Genomic DNA, 22977 nt, shown 5'->3' with positions numbered 1-22977 from the left:
TCCACTTGCGATCTGCAGCAGGTGTCAATAGAAACACCCCAAATCCAGGTCATAAACACAATGTATTTGCCCCTACCAGAAAGCATGGTACTTATGCACCATGCGATCCAGTTACAGTTCATTTTAAAAAGTAGTGCAGGCACTACTTTTGGTGCTTTGTGATATTAGCCCATTCAAAATGAATGCGCTGAAATCACACTGCACAGAATCACATGTGAATTAAACAGGAATTCACAGCACGTTCCTATGCAATTCATGTATGGGCATGGTGTGAACCAGCCCTCAAGCAGATTTTTTAATGACCACGTTAGTGCAACTTTTAAATCTTTTTTGCATCCCCCAGGGGATCAAGTTCATGCAGCACTTGGTCCTTTTCTGATCCATAGCCGTCATGCTATAAAAGCAGTTTTGTATTTCTATCTGTGCTTTGCTGTAGCTCCATCCCAGGCTAAAGCCCAATTTATGGGTGTTTCTATAGGGGTAGCTACAACGCAGCACTATAGACACCGTCAAGTCTCTAAGATTATTAGTGTTATTGCAGGGAAATATTTACTACCAATGGTGTGCTGGGGGGGGGGGGGTCGAACAAACCTGTAACCACATATCTGAGTGTTTACATTAATTCAGGGTCTCTCGTCTCAGTGTCTGACAATCTCTTGTAACATGTCTGCAGTCTTTAACCAGCCCTTGTATGATGTCTACAGTTCCTGACCATCTTCTCTACTATGTCCTCTGTTTCTGACCAACTCTTGTGTCATGTCTACAGTTCCTATCTTCTCTACTATGTCCTCACTGTATGAACAAGTCTTGTATCATGTCCTCAGTCCCTGACCATCTCCTTTATCACGTCTACAGTCCCTGACCATCTCCTGTACCACGTCTACAGTCCCTGACTATCTGCTCTACTACATCCTCTGTTTCTGACAATCTCCCGAATCATGACCTCAGTCTCTGACCATCTATTGTATCATGTCTGCATTCTCTGACCATCTCCTTTATCACGTCTGCTTCCTCTGACCATCTATTGCAATGGTCTCCAAACTGCGTCCCGGGGGCCACATCTGGCCCTTTGCTTGCCTTTATCCAGCCTTTGGGGCACTATTCCTCCTACTGACACCAACAATGGGGGTAGAATTTTTGCCAATGACACCAAGAATGGAGCACTATTTCTCACCCTGACACCAATGATTGGGCACTATTCCTCCCACTGATACCAATGATGGGGCACTATTAATCCCACCAATAGAAGCATAATTTCTTCCACTGACACCAACAATGGGGCACTATTCTTCCTACTGACACCAATAATGGGGCACCTTTCTTCCCACTGACACCAACAATGGGGCACTATTCCTCCTACTGAAGATGTGGCATTGTTTACTCCCTATGACAACAGAACATTTTCTACTCCCACTGGCCACAGTCTGGCCCCTCCGAAGTCTGAGGGAGAGTAAACTGGCCCTCTGTTTAGAAAGTTTGGAGAGCCCTGATCTATTGTATCCTGTATCATGTCCTCAGTCACTGTCTATTGTATCACGTCTTCAGTCTCTGACCATCTCTTGTATCACGTCTGCATTCTCAGACCATCTCTTGTATCACGTCTGCAGTCTCAGACCATCTCTTGTATCACGTCTGCATTCTCAGACCATCTCTTGTATCACGTCTGCAGTCTCAGACCATCTCTTGTATCACGTCTGCAGTCTCAGACCATCTCTTGTATCACGTCTGCAGTCTCTGACCATCTCTTGTATCACGTCTGCAGTCTCTGACCATCTCTTGTATCACGTCTGCAGTCTCTGATCATCTCTTGTATCACGGCTGCAGTCTCTGACCAGCTCTTGTATCACGGCTGCAGTCTCTGACCAGCTCTTGTATCACGGCTGCAGTCTCTGACCAGCTCTTGTATCACGGCTGCAGTCTCTGACCAGCTCTTGTATCACGGCTGCAGTCTCTGACCAGCTCTTGTATCACGGCTGCAGTCTCTGACCAGCTCTTGTATCACGGCTGCAATCTCTGACCAGCTCTTGTATTTTGTCCATAGTCTTTTACTATACCCTGTTGTGTGTCTGCTGTCTCTGACAATGAATAGCATTCATTTTATGTGCATGCATTTGATGATGTTGAGGTCCTCCATAAGAACGTTGCCCCCTGTTAATATACGGTTGCTGTGTCCCAGACAAAATCTTTCTAAACGTCTGCTGTCATTACTGGCCCCTCCACCACAGATTGCTAAATAGCTCTGCTTATGAGCTCACTCTTCTGCACAAAGGCATCAGCTCCTTTAGTCTCTCCTCTGATTGATTACTGTGGCCAGCAAAGACAGTGCTCACCCAGCATCCATCAGGACAGCCCTGCACTGCCCTCCCACTACCTCTTGTCACATCTCTCTGTACTCTGCCACCTTACACGGAGCTATCCGAGTGTCACGTCCGCTGACCACGCTCACAGCAGGGGGTGACGTCAGCCACAACCCCGCCCTTAGCTCTCCCATCCAACTACAACTCCCGGCAGGCTGTGCGAGGGCAGACCGGAAATAGGCCCCTCCCTTCTCATTGTGCGGCGCTTAAAGAAAGCGGAAAGAGGGGAGCAGAAGGCTTCATTTTGGTGTGCGTCTGTCAGGCAGCTGCACGGCCTTTTTCAGTGGGAGCATCCGTGACCCCCGGCTGTCTTTTCTTTTCATCTCCTGCACCCTTTGCGCTTCTTCCAGCCTCCTCTACCCCGAGTGAAAGATGGTGAGTAGCTGGGACCGAGCGCGGGGCTAGCCGGCATAATGCGGCGGGTCTACGCCCCGTCTCCTCGTGCCGCCATTTTCTGCGCCCCCCGTCTGTCAGGGATTGGCGCGGAGGTGAGAATACTAAAGGCGCTACCACTGGGCCTGGCCTGTCACGGGCCTCTTTATGCCGTGTGTGGACTTTGGGGTGAAGAAGAGCAGCTTTAACAATATACCTGGGGTTCTCTGTGTGTGTGTGGGGGGGGGGGGGAGGTTTTCTTACCTCCGCGCTTATAGCCGGTGTTCTGTCAGTATCATGGACGGACGGGCCGCGCCTGGTCACGTGGTGGAGGCTACGGGGTGCCAGCCGCCGGGTGATCGAAGGGCGGGAACGGTACGCGCCGGGCACTGGGCGTGGTTTAGCGGCAGCTAAAGCGCCTTGACGCTACCTGTGCGGTGGATGGGGGCGGGGCTATCCGGCCGGCTGTGTTGGTGTTCTGCTTTCTTTTTGGAGCGCCGCCGATAAAATTGGTCTCGTACTGGGCTATTGTGGCGTTGCTTCAATGTACATGGCGACCTTATTCTTATAGACTTTGAATAGAGCAGTGGGAGGGTCTCTGTTAACTACGTCAGTCCCTTTGCGCGGCCGGGGATGTGGGCGCGTGCACGTGTGACGGCCGGCTTTGGCGAGTCCAACGCGCTGCTGCCCCCAGCTGGTGCGCAGCGGTACTGCAGTGTCGGCCCAAGTGCTCTTCAGTCCATCTTGGAACGCTACAGCCTGCCGGTGTGTTGTCAGGGTGTGACATCGGTGGAGTCATGGTAGTGCATAGCAGGTAATGTGTGGGTGTAGCTTATAACTCACCATAACGTGGAGAAAGTCACTGAAACCGGATTATATTTAAAGGCTTTATAATATGTATGGCTGTACTCCAATAGGAAGATTGCTTTAGGATTCATTCACACTGGTAGAAAACTGCTGCAGATAGCTTGGCGTGCCTCCTAGATGCAGCACTTTGAAGTTATTTATTACAGCTATCTGTATAGCGCTGTCAATCTTAAAGCAGTTGTGAAGGATCTCATGTCAGGGAATAAAATTCTATACTTGCCCGCTCTGTGGAATAGAATCAGTGTCCCTGACCCTTCTCTCCTCAGGTCTTCAGCCAGAGCTCCTGGCTTCTGTTTTTGGATCTTGCAATAGACTTTCTGTGGGGGCTCGCTCCTGAGCCCCACTGCAGTGCCCATTGACAATTGTCACTGGAGTTTTGCGGGAGCAGCAGCTCTTGTGCACAGCCCTGAATCGTGATGTGGCTCAGGTAAGTATTGGGGGGGGGGGGGGGGGAGGCTATGACGCAGGTTTTTGTTTTTATGAGGGGGGGGGGATTTAACCTAAATGCATTCAAGTCAAAACTCTGGAGGATCTAGATGCACTCTAAACCTGTATCATACATTCACATTAGTCCCTGGCCTCAATGAGCTGGCAATTGTAGGTCTTTAACTCACATTCATACATACTAGGACCAATTCAAATAAGAGCCAATTAACCTACCACGATGTCTTTATAGTGTTGGAGTTCCCAGAGGAAACCTGTGCAGAGATCATGCCAACTTCAGACAGGTTGGGATTTATACTGATGACCCTAGTGCGGCCAGGCAGAAGTGCTAACCACAGCCAGTAATCAATGAGCCCATACGCACAGCTGCATATAAGAATGTGTGCTGCATTTAGCAGTGCACAAGCAAGATGCAACTGCAGCGCATGCACATATAAATGTACATTAACACAAGTATTTTAGGTGCCTATTTAACACAGGCTTTCTTAGCTCTGCCAGCAGGAACCTTTCTTGTAGAAAATGCACGTATACCTGTGACTGATGCCATAGGCTCTTTGCACCTTGCTGTGTTTTTGGTAATGGCTGTACAATGTAAAGTATGGATGTAGTTGTCTCCTGGTGCAGCAGCTACATCCATACTTTACTGTGTAGGAGTTCTTATTGTACATCATAAAAACAATACAGCAGAAGGAGCGAGACTTCGAATGGATTTCGCATCAGGAAGTGCTTGACTGTATAGATACCAAGTGCTTTTTTGTGAAATATTGGGTCATTCCCCCTGCTGTATTGTTATGGCTACACAACGGTAAAGGAATCATTCTACTGGAGTGTGGTTACCATTCTTGTTGATCTTCAGCAATGAGCTGGACATGCATACAGTTATAATTTGGACAAGCATGGAATGTCCTGGAGTGGTATTGTATGTGTTTCATACATAAGGAGTTTTCAGTGTTGTGTACAGGAGGTCCTATCAACTGGCCTGTTAAAGTTGAACTCTGGGGAAAGCAAGTACACTTCTGGCCCTGCAAAGCTTAAAGCTTTAATAAACCCACAACCATAAAATCAATCTGTATATGTAGTAAAGCATGCTTGTTATACTCACTGTGGAACCTAAGGAGTTAATCCTCTGCATTGTGTAAAGGCTGTTTGATCCTGATTTCTCTGCCTCTCCTCTTGTTTGAATGTCAATGTTAATACAGACTGAACATGTAGCCCTTCTGCACATGCTCAGTTTAGTGTGCATTGCTAGAGGTTTTTTCTTGGGAGAGTGCATGTAATCAGCACTGTCCAGATAGGTCAGGGGTTCTGCATCCTCCTAGAGCGGAAAAAGAACTCCTCCTACAAGCTTTAACCAGTGCTCTGCTGAAGTCACATGACTGCTCTAACTGATGAGAAGGTATTTAGCAGTTTATATTTACTAAAATAATTGCACGTCCATGTACTGTGGGAGACTAGATATAGTGAATGCAGGGTCCTGGGTTTAGTAACACTTTAAATACTCATGTGTATAGAAGACAAGTAAAGCAGTTTTACTTGTCTGATCCTCCACCTACAGACTCTTCCTACTGCTAGAATGGTCCCTACAGTCTGTTCTTCCCTGCACTCTGGTGGTAGGATACTTTTGACGTGAAGACTGTTGCAGAACCCATAGCCCTGCATTTGTGAGGATGCCAAGGGACAATCCACTGCAAGAACATGGCAGAGTGGAGGATCTGGAAAGTATAATTGCCTTTACCACCCCCTAGATAGAAATGTACACTTAATGCTTGCAGTGCTGGTGCAGAATCACTTTAATGGAGAACTCGTACATTTTCCCAATTTGGCCTTTAAAGGACAATGGGGGCTGCACCATGCAGCACCCCATATATATGAAAAAAAAAACCTTGCTAAAAGCTGTAAAAATAAAACCTTTGAAGATAAATGAACATGCAATGCACTCTAACCTAGGTGAGTTCGTCAGAAGCTAGTGTCGCTGAATTCTTGGAAAGCAGATCAGATGTTGCAGGAATGCACTCTAGGATGTGATCCAGGGTGGGGCCTGGTGACATCACCAGCATTTGCAGCAAGCTGGGATTTGAGGTAGGCATGTTCATCATTTTGTCATGGCTTGCGGTGGGTTTTTTGGGTGTCGGTACTGCAAGATAGAAGACCTTATTTTCCTGTAAGGTCTGGTGTCAAGGCCTCCAGGTTGGAAAACGTCATTTATTGCCATAGCTCAGGTTACTTGGAGACCTCTTCTGGTGTGACACATTCCTCTTGTAAGTTTATTACATTCACAGTGCAGTTCTCATTCTGGGACAGGTTTGAATGTGGTAGTGGTGACAGTCTTAACTCACTTTGTTGAAAAAAGTGATGTCCTCTAGGTGTGATCTAAATGCATGTTAAGTGTTTTAGTAAATATTGCAGTTTTATAACTGTTCTGTTTCACCCTGTCCTAATTTCTAAATGATAGGAACTGTCTTTTTGTTACCTCCTAGTCAAACCTGTGGTTTGTTTAGTAAAGTTGCAGAGTCTGAATCCATTGAGGGCCCATTCACACTAGCAGGTTGTTGTCGCATGAGCATTTTTTGTGAATGGCGCCCTAATGCACCGGTCAGTGCGCTACAATACTAAAAATACTACAGGTCTGATTGTTTAATTTTAGTGCAGACCAGATAAATGAATAAGCCTAGGTTTGGGAATTGCCCTTGTACTGCAAAGGCCCTTTCCTGTAGGGGATGAGGAATATATAATACTTGCCTTATTTCTCAATCCAACAGACGCCCCTTCTGTGCAACTGATGCTCCAAAGCCTCTTTTCTAAGTCTGTACAGTTGGTGGCTGGGCAGCAGGGACCAGTAGCTTTGAGTTCAGCTATAAGGAAGCCCAGTGAAGTTATTGAGAATGGTAAAAAAAAAAAAATCAGATATGCACCCTGCACTTTTAACTTTGCAGTGAGGGGAGCCTGCTAGGGTTACAGCCTGAGGGAGAGCAGAAGTCTGGGGTTTCAGTGAAGGTGACCTGCATGCCCGCTCTTAGGCATAAGTTCCTGCAGGTGACATGCAGCCCCAGTATTTTCAGCATGCTTTGGGTGGAAGTTCAGTGTTTAGTCCCTCTTCATCCTGAAGCTCAGTATGGAGGCTGCAAACCATAGTACAGTGCCAGTGTGCAATTAGAGAATTCCTTGTTTAAAATGGTCATTTTGGTTCTAGGACCAGTGCTACACAGGGCTCTCTGGTAATGTTAAATCAGTCCAGTGTTTTTTGCAGGAATATTGATTTAAAATGTTACTAAACCCAGAACAATAAAAATCAGTCTGTGCAGTAAAGCATGCTGGTTACTGGTTAACCCTCTGCATTGTGAAAAAATTCTGTTTGATCCTCTTCTGATATGCCCCTTCTACTGTCCTCAATCCATCTGCTGATAGTACAGAGCTCTAGGAGTCACTCTTTACATGCTCAGTTTGTTTTGTTTTTTGGCCCTGTGCTGATCACATGCACCCTCCAAATCACCATGGTTAAGACAGGGTCAGGGGTTATGCAGCCCCATAGGACAGTCAAAGCTGAATGGTTAAAACTTGGGAGTTTTCAGAGCTCAACTGGACACTGATAGAAGTCACAAGACTGCTATATACTGCCAAGTATTTGGCAGTTTATATTAAAATAATTGCATTTTCATGTGTACTGTGGGAAACTAGATATAGTGAATTCAGGGTTGTGTGTTTAGTAACACTTTAAGCATTTCTGACTTGCTTTGTACAAGTATCCTATTGCTTTCGGTGCTCCACTTGCCTTGCTTTGGGTATTAGCCAGATAGGGATGTCAGAGGAGAGGCAGAGAGCTGCTCAAGGAAACCAGGTTCTGGGGGTAGGGCCCATGTCTCAAAGTGAGACCAATCCAGTGTAAGAGCATTGGCGTTTTGCAAAGCAAAAAACGGCTGGCTCAATAGACAACCTGCAGTGCTTGGCACACAACGGGTACAGAGTAACGTGATTAGTTTCATGGTCAAAAGTATTGCTGCCTAAAATTTAGGTTGATCTTGACACCCCTCCCAGCTTGTTGCCCTTCTGCGCTCTTTAGTTCCTGCAGCCTCCCACTATGGAAAAGCAACCCAAGCATTTATGTATTGTAGTTTTTGTATTTCAGACACCCAACTCCTGCATCTGAGTACCCAATCAGGGATCCCTTCACATCAGCATTGGTGGATCAGATACAGGTTACTTGGACAAGGGCCAAATAACATGCTTTCTGCTGATACCCTGAACAATGGCGTGTCTCCTGTAGGCCGATACCTATTCTTGTCCCAGCATATTGCCCTACTGCTCCTTTCCTTGCGCTTACTCCTTGGCAGCAGTGTGACCTGTCTAAGTGCATTTCTCTGCCATTGTCTGAAGGTTCTTAAGAGTGCTGAAAGTTTTTTTTTTTTTTTTTTTTTTTTTTTTTTTTTTTTTTTTTTTACAGTTTCAATACCGTGCAATTTTACACCTTCCTGCCCAGGCCAGTTTTCAGGTTTCAGCGCTCTCACACTTTGCATGACAATTGCGCGGTCATACAACACTGTACCCAAACTAAAATTTGATCATTTTCTTCACACAACTAGAGCTTTCTTTTGGTGGTATTTAATCACCGCTGGGGTTTTTATTTTTTGCTAAATTAACAAAAAAAGACCAAAAATTTTGAAAAAAAACCCCACATTTTTCTTTGTTTCTGTTATAAAAGTTTACAAATAAATAATTGTTGTTCATAAATTTAGGCCGAGATGTATTCTGCTACATGTCTTTGGTGAAAATAACCCAAATTAGGATGTAATTTTTAGTTTGTAGGAAAGTTAGAGTTCACAAACTATGGTATAGATCTGAATATTGATCAATCCTGAAGTACTGACAGCCAATCTCATTTCTTGAGGTCCAAGAATGTCAGAATAGTACAGATATCCCCCAAATGACCCCTTTTTGCAGAGTAGACAGTCCGACGTACTTCATAAGAGGCATGGCGAGTTTTTTGAAGTTGTATTTTTTTGTCATAATTTTTCGGAAAATGAAAAAATTAAAAAAATTATTTTCACTATTTTTTTTTACATACTGTCACCAGTGCAGTACAGCGTCATCATATAACTGGCATGGCGGTGAACAGCAACACTGACTGGTGACAGTATGAAAAAAAAATATATATATATTTTTTTTTTATTTTATTACCTTTTTTTTTTATTAAGATTTTTTTTCACATTTTACTATGACCAAAATAGTACAATGTTACCATAGTAACACTGTACTACTTTGGGGAAGTGATCAGTATTTTATTATTTTTTACACAATTTGCTTATAGCAAAGAATTACTTTGCTATAAGCAAGCATTTACCTGAATGAAATCGATTCATTCAGCTTTTTTTTTGTGCTTAGCTGTGATTTGGTCACAGCTAATCACATGACATGGGCATGTGATTAGCTGTGACCATTCACAGCTAGGCACTAGTATACAATGGATGGCATCATGAATGAAGCCATCCATTGTATACAACTGTCATGTGACCTGCTGTGATTGGTCACAGCAGGTCACATGGTACCGGCAACGGGAGCCGGTACTCGGATCTGTCATCGGCCGTGTCCGAGGTGCACGGGCGGTGACAGATTGCACTGCTGCGTCGCTCTGCAACCGCGCAAACCGCATGTGCGGGAGCACGCCAAATGGCGTGCACCCGGAAAGCTGCAGCGCTTTTCAAGACGCCAAACGGCCATTGGCCGGGCGGCTAATGGTTAAAGCATTCAGTTTCCAGGCACCAAAAACTGCACTTTCCCCTGATCCTGTTAATTTTCAACCCCTGTATTTTGAGCCACAAGCTAGGGCTTCTTGATATGCTGTTCACTCGACACTGACACATTGCAGTCTATCCTTTGCCTAGCAGCACTTGATTCTTTGCTGCCAAAATAAGCCCCCATGGGTAAGAAGAGGCTGGCAAATCCAAAAATACTTTCCCTATTCAGTTTTGAATATGCACTGAGAATTGGCCTAATCCTACAAATTACCACCTCTTAAGCTTTGTGCTCTTATCCTACGGAAAAGGAATTTGAGGGATGAAATTGCAGTCTACCACCGTACTTTCTTACACCTCGGTTCTATTGAGGGTGTTCCCTCAAGTATTCTGTTGATAGGTGGCCTGAAGCCCCCTTAAGGCCTCCTCTGCACTTGCGGGTTCAGCCCTTGGCCTTTGCAAGTTGCTTTCTCTAGAATGTGAATGCAAAAGTCTCTAAAATGTCTCCCTCTGTAGGATTTTGTGGTTTAAAAGCTTTGTCTGCTGAAGCAACTTGTAAGACACCTTTTTATATACATGCCTTTTGATGGTGAACACCTATTTGGGGAGTCCCCTGATAAAGCGAGCTACTGTCCTGTGGTGCAAAAGTGCTTATCCAGTTTTCTTTTAAATGCATTAATTCATTGTAGTCACATGACCATTCCTGATGAATTTGAATCCTTTTGCTAGACAGACTTTGGTCTAATATATGAATCATAATGGGGTTTAAAATATATCTGGGGTTTAAACTTGCTAAACCTAATTAAAGTGATATGTCATGGTGACTTCAACCTAGGTTTCCACAGGAGTGGCGCAGGAAACCATACATGATTTGGACTAATTGCACTGCATTCCTGTTCAAATTGCAATTTAAGCCATTCATTTTTGTATGGGCTCAAATTCCACTGTAAAGGTTTTGGTACTTGGCATCAGTGAGTATTTGAGCACACGTATCAGTACTTGCCCCTATAAAAAGGGTATCGTGCAGCCCTGGTCCCCTGCCGGTGCTCATGCTGCCAATAACAAGCTGCTATGTGGGCAATCGTACATGCTCGCTCCTCAGCCCCACTCCATGCTTCTATAAGGCACTTGCTGTAATTAACAGCAGTGAGAGCCAATTGCTGCTGCTGTCTCAGCCAGTGCGTAGAGAGAAACCCAGGAGAGCTGCACACAGAAGGGGTGTGGTGGAGTTTTTTTTTTTTTTTTCCCTTTCATGCATGAAGGTAAACCTCTGCTTTTACAACCATTTTAAGGCTTTAGGGCAAATTAAGGACTTGTATAGGGGGATAAAGGTAATGGGGCTTCTGGGATCTCTAAAATCAGGACTAAGATGTCCAAATAAATATTGAACTTGACAGCTAGTCAGTTTGGCATAAAACCTAAACCATGGCTATTTCACCTTTGTTACTAGGTACTAACAATTAAGTTCTCATTTTCTTCCTTAAGGGTCTGTAGAGTATACCATTATAGCATGTACTCCATACAATAGATGGAAACTATACATGAGAACAGGTCCCCTGATCAGCTCTATGGTCAGCCTGTGGAACCACTGGCTGCACTCTGGTTCCCCAGTGGGATGCAAGAGACCGAGTAGGGGTAGAAGTCCCCTCCTGCCGCTCATAAAAGCAGTCCAGTGGCTAATTGGCCACTAGCTTTGCTTCTACAAGAATGCTAACAGTCAGCTGAGAAACAATACTGGGATGATGCCTGCAGCTGCAGGCATCCCTGTAGAACTCAATCATTGTGAAGTGATAGTGTTCTAAAATGACAGTGGAAAGCAAGAACTGCTTGCTAGCTCACTTGCACCTGAACTCTGCACTCATACCAGGTGTTTTTATTCAAATGTATTGCATTTAATTAGGGGTTTGGTTTTTTGTTCTAATCCAAAAAAATTTTGTTTTTCAGGCCTCAGGTGTGACAGTATCTGACTTGGTCATTAAAATATTCAATGCTATGAAACTGCACAAAACGTTAGAAGATAAAAGCAAGCGTATTAAGGCAATCCTGTTTTGCATGAGTGATGACAAGAAAACTATCATCCCAGAAGAGGGCAAGGAGATCTTAGTTGGAGATGTCCATCATGCTTGTGACCCTTACAAGCACTTTGTGGAAATGCTACCACCAAATGACTGCCGATATGCTCTCTATGACTGCTGCTATGAAACAAAGGAGAGCAAGAAAGAAGAGCTAATCTTTGTATTCTGGTGAGATCATGTAGTGAAAAGTTTGTTACTAAAACTGGTGTTGCATTTCTTACATGTGTAAACTTGCACTTTGATTTCTACCTAAAACTGAAGCAGCTTACTAAGGCTGGCCATACATTATACAATTATCTGCAGATTTTCTGCCCAATTTCCTTTAGATTTACCTTCAACTATGTAGTGCAAGGGCCTGCCTAATTGGATACAACTGAAAGTGTTGTTTAGGTTTGTCCTCCTATTATATGGTTTTTGGTTAATCTAAACCAAAAATCTGCAGATAATTGTATAATGTATGGCCAGCCTAAGGCTGTAACTGTGCATAGCAACCAATCTGCTTCTAGATTCCCTTTTTTAAAAAAAAATGGAAGCCAATTTAATTACTAGTTGCAGCTGTTCTAGATTTGTCTGCTCCAGTTTTAGTGAGTTCTTTCAATACCGAGTTTTTTTTTTTTTTGTTTTTTTAATATTGGGAGACTGGTTAACTTGGCTTTCCTTTACCAAGTGAAATATTGGAAGGATTTGTCCTAATTGTAACAGATGTTCTGGCTTACTTTATATCTACTGTCTAGCATTGGTTATATGATGGCTTCTGCTGCCTACTTTGCCATGTGACTTTCTGAGAACCATGAATATAATGGTTTTAGATGCAGTATCTTTTTAAATTGTGCAGCATGAAAAGCACAGAACAAAGTACAGACATACAAGTTAAACTGACCTTTCACAATTGTGTAATAGACATTATAGAAAATGAGATGGCCATATATGGTTGGGGCATCTTTTGGAGAGGGGTTAGAACACCTGTTGGGTTTTTATTGCAATAGAGAAAAACAGAGGGCACATCGGTCTAGTGCATCACCTTAAAAGTATGTTTAATGAATGTAAAATATTAGGTGTTGTACTTACAAATGGTCAAACAAAAAAGCACATCACAAAAATACAGCTGTCCAATTCGCACTGTCTGTTTTTTGAGAACTTTGGACATCCAAAAGGCTGACATGTTTCGAGGACTAGCCTCTTCCTCAGAGCCCTCATAGGGTTTTTATTGCAGTCTGTGCTCGCATTAGGGAGATTCACACTTTGTGTCCTGTTTACTGTTCTCACCAAAAGTGAGAACACCACATTTTGGGTTGTCCCCAGAAAAGTAAGAGCGGGAAATTTTTTTTTCCAATGGGGATTTTAGTTCTGGTGACCTGAGGGTCCCCAAGGAATTCCCTTAATTTGCAGAGAATCTCACTTCCTGTGGAACACAGATGGCAAAAAACTGACCGGGTTTATAACCCTCCCTTGCTCTATCCAAAATGAAATTAATTTCCCCGTAGTTCTAAATGAATGCTAGTATTGCTGTTAAGATCGGACATATGAAGAGATGCTGCCAATTGCAAAACCACAGCCAAAGCAGTCATGTGGTCATGGTAATTAAGGTGTGAGTTTATGACAGAATAGCTGTGATTCAGAGGATCGCAGCTATTCTCTGGTCATTCAGTTTGACACTCAGGAGATCAGCGAGGAGCGGTCAGCCCTTCACTGGCAATCTGTGTTCTCCCTCCAGATTTTCCAGCCCAGAGCTGGAGAATCGGAGGAACTGCAAACTAAACAGCAATTTACCACTTCTTAGTAAACTGATTTTACTGTAATCTCGCGAGACTATAGTAAACGCAGCCGGTTTCCAGCGTTTGTAGAACTGATCTACACCGCTTCATAAACGGCATTCACAGGAGAACGGTGTTCTCTGAGAATGCTGGAGAACTGAGCAGCGATCATTTACTGCTGGTTCATAAACTGACACCTAAGTCTTGGGGTTTTTGTGGATGGGGTAATGGTGCCCAATGCTAGCTTTAGCCTAACTCGTGATTGACTTTTCTGGTAGTTGTGGGGTTTTTTTTTTTTGCTTTTCTGTAAATTAAGTGGAAGTTGGCTTGCCCACCCTACATTCTGTACCTGCCTCTTTGCAGCTGTTTGCTACTAATCATTGTACTTTCATACACTTTACCTCCTACATATGACACTTATTCAGTTTCAGAAATGGCAAATGCACAATACAGGTGTTATATTTTATGTGAAAGTGTACCTGAGATTTTCTCAAAGCACTCTGGTAGCAACTTGGGACACCAGACAAGACTCATAACCTCCTAGTGGCTATACTGCAATAGTCCAGTAAAGCCCTGGGTCCTTTTTTACAAAAAAAAAATTATTTGCCTAACTTCAGACTGAAGGGTTGTACAGGATCACCTATCAATTGTTGAAAAGCCCAGTAGCTACATTCCTGGATCACACATTCCCACCTTTTCTATTGCATGATCTTGGGTTTAGAGCTTTTCCAATTCAAATCTAGTGCAGGGGGTCTGTACAACAGATGCCACCTGTTTAAGAATTTTCTTAATTGCCAGTATTTTACCATGTCAAGAATGGCAATTCAGAACCTTTAGCATATTTTGGAATTTCCTGTGTACCCTCTTGTATATGGTCTGGCACTTTTTGAGCCCTTAAAGTGTCAGTAAAGGCAAAACATATTTCCCAAATCCTCTTCAGGACAGCTACTTGAGTTGCTCCACCCTCAACAGGAAAACAAGAGATTCAACATTTCCACCCTCCCGTTATCTATAGTTTGTGGGGGGTTTTTAACCATCCAGGAGTACACCATGGCTTATTGTGGTGTGTGGGGTTTTCTTTGACATCTGTATCCCTTTTGTTCCAAAGCCAAAACAGGAAAGTGAAGGATTCCTGGGTTGTCAACATAACTTGTGTCCCCATTACAAAATTCCCCTTAATTCCTGTTCTGATGTCCATTCACAATTTGGAATGGTTTTCACTTTTGATAACCGTAAGCAGAACAAATGGAGAACACAGAAGTGATATGGGGATTACATATCTGGCCAAATCTATAAAATGGTGGTTGGCAAACCGTAGAAAGGTAAAGTGTACAGTGCATTAACACTCCCTTGATTTAAATCTATAGATAGTTACTGGGTATACAAGGTGAGATTTCACCAGATTGTTTGTGTCACATGCACTTGCAAGCATGTATCAAAACCTAAGCTGTGGTGTCCACTACATGGAGAATAGTGGCTTTTAGGCAGAGAGCAAGTATATTTAAGTTGCTCCAGCACTTTCTCAACCCTTACTTGCTGAATCCTTAGAGGGCATTTGACTGTTAATTGATGTGCCAAAGGCGGAAACAAATTTGTTGGGTTTTTGTGGCTTTTTTACCTTCTATACATGAAAGGAGGAAAACTGTGCAGCTAATAATTTTAAAATCAAATGGCAAAAGACCATTTAAATGACATTTGTCAATTCATCAAATGTGCAAAGAATTTTAAGAATATTCTTATCAGAAAATCTACATGTGTATGGCCAGCTGTAGGCTAGGTTCAGACTATTGTGGGTGGGGGAAATCAGCTGTTCACACGCCTGCAGCTAACAGTGCTGCTCTTTAAATAGAGTGCAATTCATTCTTGGTGGCATCCCCAAATGCAGTGCATGGGGAAAATTGCATGGTACAATGCAATTTCCTGGCTGCTGCCTTTTCAAAATACTTGAACACTTTTTCCAATTCAAATGAACAGGCTCCTGTGTCTGCGCAAACACCCCAGTGTGAACCTGGCCTATTGTGTTTTGAGGGCAAGGTGCACCTTTCAAGTGGAACCAAAATATCTAGAATTCCTTTTGGGTTGTGTGGAGTGTTCTTCCCCCCCCCCCCCCCCCTTCACAAACAACTCAAAGGAATTCTAGATATTTTGGCATTTGGTTCCACTTGAAAAATGCACCTTGCCCTCAAACACACTAAATAGGCTAGGTTCACACTGGGGTGTTTGTGCAGACACAGGAGCCCATTCATTGAATTGGAAAAAGTGTTCAAGTATTTTGAAAAGGCAGCAGCCAGGAAATTGCATTGTGCTATTTATATGGCTGACTACATGCAATGAGGACACTGGTGGATGTAGTGTCAATTGCTCAACTGAAACAAGTTTACATTTAGAAGTAGCGTCTTCTGCCTACAGTTCCGCTTTAAGTTTCTCTTCTGTCTCCCATTTGGGAGAGTTGCCTTCACCCCCACCCCCCACTGGTGTCTATTGAAAGATTCCCTGGGACTGCAAAATTTGCAGTTTAAATGGTGGAAAGGATAGGGTGAGTCTCCCTAATTGTGGACACAGGCAGCAATAAAAAAAAAAAACCTGACAAGTATTCTCATCTGTTCTGTTAAAATTGAGTTCTGTCTTTAGTTATGCTTAACTTGGCAGCAGCATTTTGCCACAATATAAATGTTAAACATGGGGAACTCTTTATCATTCTGAATTAGTCATAAGGAGTAACTTGTGCATTTTTCAAGTGACAAGTTTTACAGCCACAAACTATTGGTTATATTTTCCACAGGGCTCCTGAATCTGCTCCATTGAAAAGTAAAATGATATATGCCTGTTCTAAAGATGCAATCAAGAAGAAATTTACAGGTAAGGACCATATATACAGTTGTGGTGTCTGTGCATAACTAAATTCCTAGTTTCAAGATTATTAATCTGATGTTTTGTTTCTAGGCATCAAACACGAATATCAGGTAAACTGCCTTGCTGAAATAAAGGATCGTAGTTGCCTTGCTGAAAGACTTGGAGGTAGCAACAGCTGTGTAACCTCTGTGGAAGGATTCCCCTTGTGAAGAACCTCATTGCCTCCTCTCCCAGTGTCTGTGCCACTTCATAAAGGGGCTTCCATGTAACCATATTCCCTGACAGTGTCTCCTGTTCCTAGTCCCTGAAAGCCTTCTTGAAGAGGAGAAACGTTCATTCTACAGGCAGCCTTCTCCTAGAAGCCATTCACCTGCATACATGAATCCACAGTATAGTGTTTTTGAAAGTTATTTAATTTTGATTTTACAGAGGTAGCTTTCTTTCTAGCAACATTTTCTGTTTTTTTTTTTTGTTTTTTTTTTTTCCCCTCCCTGTGCTTGTCGAGTTATTTTGCCAAATGCAGACTGGCGTTTATTCCACTCCCACATTCCTGTATTTACAAGGCAATTTGGCTATGTCAACCTAGATGACCAAAACTTACATTTGGGATCAAACTGCTGCCCCTAGCACTTTGTGGCTGATCATTATTACTTTTATGTAGAGATGGCTTCATTGTGCTGTCATGTAAATTGAGTGCACCTGAATATTCCACTTGTTTTTTTCAACATTCCTTATTCTTCTATCTGGCATCTGCAGGGTAATTAGTATTTTCCGCTGATCAATGTAACTTAAGATTACTTTTTTAATTAACTTGTAAAACATAGCACAGCTCTTTGACCCTGACCCAGCATTCCATATTTCATTTTTAAAATAGATGGCCACATTTAGTATATTTTGCCAATTTCCCTCAATGCTGTGACCCTTATCTGACTTTTTTGGGGGGGGGGGGGGGTCTTGTGGATGGGTTGTAGAAATTCAGGTGGCTGGAGCCTTTCTTTTCACCTCTACAGTCCTTCCCATTAAAATCATATGTTCATTGCAGTCTCAACTTCCTTTTTTTGTTTTGCGTTACTAATATGGTCATATTGGCAGATAAGCATTAATAAAATAATGAAAGTATGTGTACTGTGTGGTCACTTAATATTTCTGTTCCTTTTTTTTTTTTTTTTTTTTATGGCTAAGTAATATCTGTTTGGGCTTTGCCTGTGGCGCCAGGACAGAATATCCAGCACTGATGGTTTTATTGCTGTATGTGGTGCTAAGCTCTGCTATAGCAAGAAATTTTGGCATTGGATGAGTAGTGTAAAGAAATTGCTCCAATAAAGACACAGCATTACAAAGTTGAAATCCTCAGCAGGGACATGGCTGTAGATAAACCAAGATAATTTTGCTTGGTACTGAATCCTGCTTGGGTTTTATTTTTTTGGCTAAATTTCTCCCAGGTAAAGTGTATGCTTTGCACATGTTTAAGGTGAACCTCCCCATCCTGTGTCATCTGTCTGCCTATTAGATGTGATTTAATGTTTAACAACCAGGAGCTTCAGGCTTGTGTATAGCCAGTATTTACTCCTAAGGCATGACTACAACTTTTTAGATCAAAACAATACTTCAGACAGATATGAGAGATTGATTCAGGTTGATAAATTACTGGGAGGGCTAGGTATGACCTAGCAGTCTTGTCATGTTGAAACCATTGACAATACATGAAAGGTGGAGGTACCACCTTCAATTTAAAGAACTAGGCTACAAGTTGAAGGGAAGGACCTCCAAGGTGATTATCTCTGCAATATTACCTGTGCCATGTGCAACACGGGGAAGACTGAGATTAGAGAACTGAATGCATGGCTTAAGACCTGTTGTAAGAGGGAATGATTTGGGTTTCTACAGGTGAAACTCGAAAGGCGCTTCTGATGTTTGTTCAGGAGCGGCTTGACAAGAGGAATACGACATTTGAAGCCCATGTCCAGGAGCTGTCTGTGGTGGCTCTTGATGCACTGACTCCAGCCTCAGTCCACTCCTTGTGAAAGTCCCCAACACTTTTGAATGGCCTTTTCCTGACAATCCTCTCCAGGCTGCAGTCATCCCTGCTGCTTGTGCACCTTTTCTTCCACACTTCCCTTCCACATAACTTTCTATTAATGTGCTCTGATACAGCACTTTGGGGAAAATCCAACTTCGTTTGCAATTACCTTTTTTTGAGGCTTTCCCTCCTTATGGAGGGTGTCAATTGTTTTCTGCACAACTGTCAGGACAGCAGTCTTTCCCATGATTGTGATTCCTACCGAACCAGACTGAGAGACCATTTAAAGGCTCAGGAACCCTTTGCAGGTGTTATGGCTTATTTAGCTTATTAGAGTGGGACACTTTGGGCCTAGAATATTGCACCTTTTTTCACAATATTCTAATTTTCTGAGATTGTGGATTTGGGGTTTTCATGAGCTGTAAGCCATAATCATCACAATTATGACAAATCGCGGCTTGAACTATCTTGCTTTGCATGTAATGAGTCTCTCATATTTTCACCATTAAGTTGCATTACTGAAATGAACGTTTGCACAATATTCTAATTTTTTGAGTTTCACCTGTAGAGCACTAGGCTGACTTCATTGGGGTACAACCTATGCTAGAGATGGTTTGCACCTAATTGGAAGGGGAGGTCTGCTCTGTGGGGGAAGAGATTTATGGGACAGCTGGTGGAGTATTTAACCACCTGCCCTCTAGAGCAGTGGTTCTCAACCTTTCTAATGCCGCGACCCCTTAATACAGTTCCTCATGTTGTGGTGACCCCCAACCATAAAATTATTTTCATTGCTACTTCATAACTGTAATTTTGCAGTGGGAGGAGTAGTGCCCCATCACTGATGTCAGTGGGATGAATAGTGCCCCATTGTTGGTATCAGTGGGAGGAATAGTGTCCCATCGTTTGTATCAGTGGGAGGAATAGTGCCCCATCACTGATGTCAGTGGGAGGAATAGTGCCCCATCACTGATGTCAGTGGGATGAATAGTGCCCCATTGTTGGTATCAGTGGGAGGAATAGTGCCCCATCACTGATGTCAGTGGGAGGAATAGTGCCCCATCACTGATGTCAGTGGGATGAATAGTGCCCCATCGTTGGTGTCAGTGGGAGGAGTAGTGCCCCATCGTTGGTGTCAGTGGGGGGAGTAGTGCCCCATCGTTGGTGTCAGTGGGAGGAGTAGTGTCCCATCGTTGGTGTCAGTGGGGGGAGTAGTGTCCCATCGTTGGTGTCAGTGGGGGGAGTAGTGCCCCATCACTGGTGTCAGTGGGAGGAGTAGTGCCCCATCACTGGTGTCAGTGGGGGGAGTAGTGCCCCATCACTGGTGTCAGTGGGAGGAATAGTGCCCCATCGTTGGGGTCAGTGGGGGGGGGGAATAGTGCCCCATCGTTGGGGTCAGTGGGGGGGGGGAAATAGTGTCCCATCGTTGGGGTCAGTGGGGGGGGGGGGGGGAAATAGTGCCCCATCGTTGGGGTCAGTGGGGGGGGGGGGGAAATAGTGCCCCATCGTTGGGGTCAGTGGGGGGGGGGGGGAAATAGTGCCCCATCGTTGGGGTCAGTGGGGGGGAGGAATAGTGCCCCATCGTTGGTGTCAGTGGGGGGAGGAATAGTGCCCCATCGTTGGTGTCAGTGGGGGGAGGAATAGTGCCCCATCGTTGGTATTAGTGACACAAATGATGGGGCACTATTCCTCCCACTGACACCAATGATACTTACTTTGCTGACCCCTGCTCCAGCCTGGGCTCGCTCTCTCACTTACCTGTCAGCTGTCTTCCTTCTCTGGCTGCTCTCCTCTTCACTCGCTCCGGCAGCTCCCTCGGTCTTCTTTGATGTACGCGCGCTGCCGCTCGGCTCCTCCTCTCCAAGCTCCACCTCCTCGCCGGTGATTGGCCGCCTGTGTGCCTCTCCTGAGCTACAGTTCCAGTGGCCAATCAGCGGCGAGGAGGCGGAGCTGCTGAGCAATCCCGGAGGTGTGGCCAGGTGACAGCAGCGTATCATCCCGCCCACACATCGCCGGAGACTGCAGCGGTGTCTCGGTTCCTAAGACCATCGGAAATATGTGTTTTCCGATGGTCTTAGGCGACCCCTGGAAAATGGTCGTTCGACCCCCAGGTTGAGAACCGCTGCTCTAGAGGATTTACACTCCTTTCTGACCAGGCTTTTTTTTTTTGCTATAAATCGAAAAGTGACAGTTTTGAAGATGGGGGGAAATATTTTGCCTTTTAGCTATAAGGCCCTATGTACATGGGACACTTCGGAACAATGGAAATTGACTGCTGGAAAATGTCAGTTTAGCTGTGCTTGCATACTGCATTTATGCGTGTGCTTTTAGAAGCATTTTTGAAAGATAAGCACAGGAGAACCCAAATCCCCAGAATGCACTGAAAAGTGGTAATTAACTTTCAGAGAGAGTAGAAGCAGAGACCGCAGTATGTGTTTGAAATTGGCTTAGGTGTGAGTTGCTCATTAACATTTCATTCCAAGGGTGGGACAGGTGTCTGGTGGAGTGAGTCATTAAGGCCACCTGGCAGGGGGTCCTTATGAGGAATTTGAGGTGTGAATGGTCATTAACATATCTTTTTGTTTCCAAGGGTGGGAGAGGTCTGAGGTATGAATTGTTCAATACAATGTTTGATAAGCTTGGCAGGAACATTCTTTGTTCAGTGTTTTGTCCATTTAAGTACCTTGAAGCACTTTCCATGCATTTTTCATGATGAAAAAAGGCTCTGGACAGCATCGGGAACTGGAAGAGTTAAAAAAATTTCAAATGCGTTTACAAGTGTTTTGCCTTTGAAACCCTGATAAAATCGTCTGCTGAATGCAATTTCTGTGTTCAAAAAAATGCCTGGAAATGAAGATGTGTACATGGACACATAGGAAAACATTAGGGTGAGTTCAGGGGCTGCTGGGGAAAAAAAAAAACACTGAACAGCTCCTAAATGTTTATCAGCTGCAGTGTACATGAGCCCTAAAACATCCAGTAAAAATAAAATTAGGCTACAATGTATTCTGCTACATCTTTGCTAAAACAAAATCCCAATGTGTGTAAATTTATTGGTTTACATGAAACTTATAGCATCTACAAAGGGCAATGAATATATACTGGAATTAATTTTTTTTTTTAATACTAGTAATGGCAGCAATCAGCGACTTACAGTGGTTATTCCTACACATGGGAGGTGTAAATCACTGACATCTCCAGTGACACTAATAACAGTGATTAGTGCTAATAAAAAGCACACTGGGCAGGAAGGGGTTAACATCTGGGGTGCCATCAACTGTTTCACATGTGCCGTTTTACTATGTAAGCATGCTGCTTTGTATTGCTCTGCTATACAAAGCAGCGTGCTGGCAGGGGAGAGATCTGTATTTACATACAGACCCCTCTCCTGTCAGTGTTCCTCAGCGATCGCTGTGTGCCCGTGGGTAATTTCTGGCCGGGACCCGATGATCAACAGCTGAAGCTGCCAATGGCGGCGCGTGTGCTCCCTTCCTGGAAGTAGAACATCACGTATCCACGTGATTTTGCGCTGCCCTGTAGTAGTTCTGCTATAGGGCCATCAGGAAGTGGTTAAATTAATTGGTTTACGTGAAAGTTATAGCATTTACAAATGGCAGTATAGATACTGTGGGGTTTTTTATTCTCTACTAGTAATGGCGGTGTTCAGCGACTTTTAGCGGGATGGCAGCAGGCATTCTGGCACTGGGGGGAACCAACTTCGTGTCAGTGACACTACTACAGTAATCAGTGCTAAAAAAAAAAACCAGCACTGACACTGGGTAGGAAGGGGCTAATGTGAGGGGTGATTAAAGGGTTAACTGTGTGTTGGGAGTGTTTTACTAGGGGGGGGTGCTTCGCTGTGTGCCCGAGCTGATAGAGGAAGACTAAACAAAAGTCTTTTTCCCTGTCATTGATTGCGGACTCCAGCAATTGACATCGGTGAATGGTGGCTTGGCTCCGGGACATACAAAAAACACATGTGGGCTGGCTTAGTGGTTAGCACTTTTGCCTTGCAGTAATTGGGTCATGGGTTCAATTCCCAACCATGGCGCCTCCTGCATGCAGTTTGCATGTTCTTCCCTATGTTCACGTGGGGTCCTCCAGGTACTTCAGTTTCCTCCAACACTCCAAAGACTTTCTGGTAGGTTAAATGGCTCCTGTCTAAATTGTCCTAGTTTCATCCCTGGTAACCTACCCTGTAAAATAATTGCTAAAAGAATTCATGGAAAAAGTCAATTACGAGTGACTGTCCATACAGTCGCCAAGGGTCGGATCCGACTGGATAGATAGTATAATAATAATAGATATGTGATTTTGCACACCCGTGCCACTGTATCACAGTATATCTGCTATACGATGGCGGGTAAGCAGTTAAACTAGGATCGAGGGGGAGCGAAAATTAGAGTATAATGGGGCAGACAGGTTAGTCCTTATTGGTGGGTGGAATGCAGGGGAGGGCTATGGCAGGTGATAAGAAGGTTCCCATGTTACATGCAATCGTTGGAATTGGTA

At 43.9% G+C, this 22977-nt stretch overlaps 2 protein-coding genes across 7 annotated transcripts in view; one reads left to right on the top strand and one right to left on the bottom strand.

The window, feature by feature from the left end:
• Window positions 1–3306, bottom strand: part of MUS81 (MUS81 structure-specific endonuclease subunit) — a 307431-nt gene extending 304125 nt beyond the window's left edge. For 3 of the 6 annotated variants that reach the window (XR_016307484.1, XR_016307485.1, XM_089658092.1), the window contains exon 1: window positions 2994–3306. The gene's annotated coding sequence lies outside the window, so the exon portion shown is untranslated. The remainder of the gene's footprint in view (window positions 1–2993) is intronic. The other 3 variants (XM_089658089.1, XM_089658090.1, XM_089658091.1) reach the window with 2 other exon arrangements.
• CFL1 (cofilin 1) lies at window positions 2557–17567 on the top strand. Its single transcript, XM_089658095.1, has 4 exons — window positions 2557–2732; window positions 11711–12009; window positions 16378–16454; window positions 16539–17567. The coding sequence occupies exons 1-4, from the start codon at window positions 2730–2732 to the stop codon at window positions 16655–16657; spliced, it is 498 nt and encodes a 165-aa protein (XP_089514221.1). The 5' UTR covers window positions 2557–2729; the 3' UTR covers window positions 16658–17567.
• Window positions 17568–22977: the final 5410 nt, after the last annotated feature.

This window comes from Staurois parvus, unplaced genomic scaffold (assembly GCF_062004578.1).
Source record: "Staurois parvus isolate SC_StPar_1 unplaced genomic scaffold, SC_StPar_1.0 ptg001051l, whole genome shotgun sequence".
NCBI lineage: Eukaryota > Metazoa > Chordata > Amphibia > Anura > Ranidae > Staurois > Staurois parvus.
The sequence above is the reverse complement of the archived record's forward strand: the minus strand, read 5'-3'. Positions and strand labels throughout refer to the sequence as shown.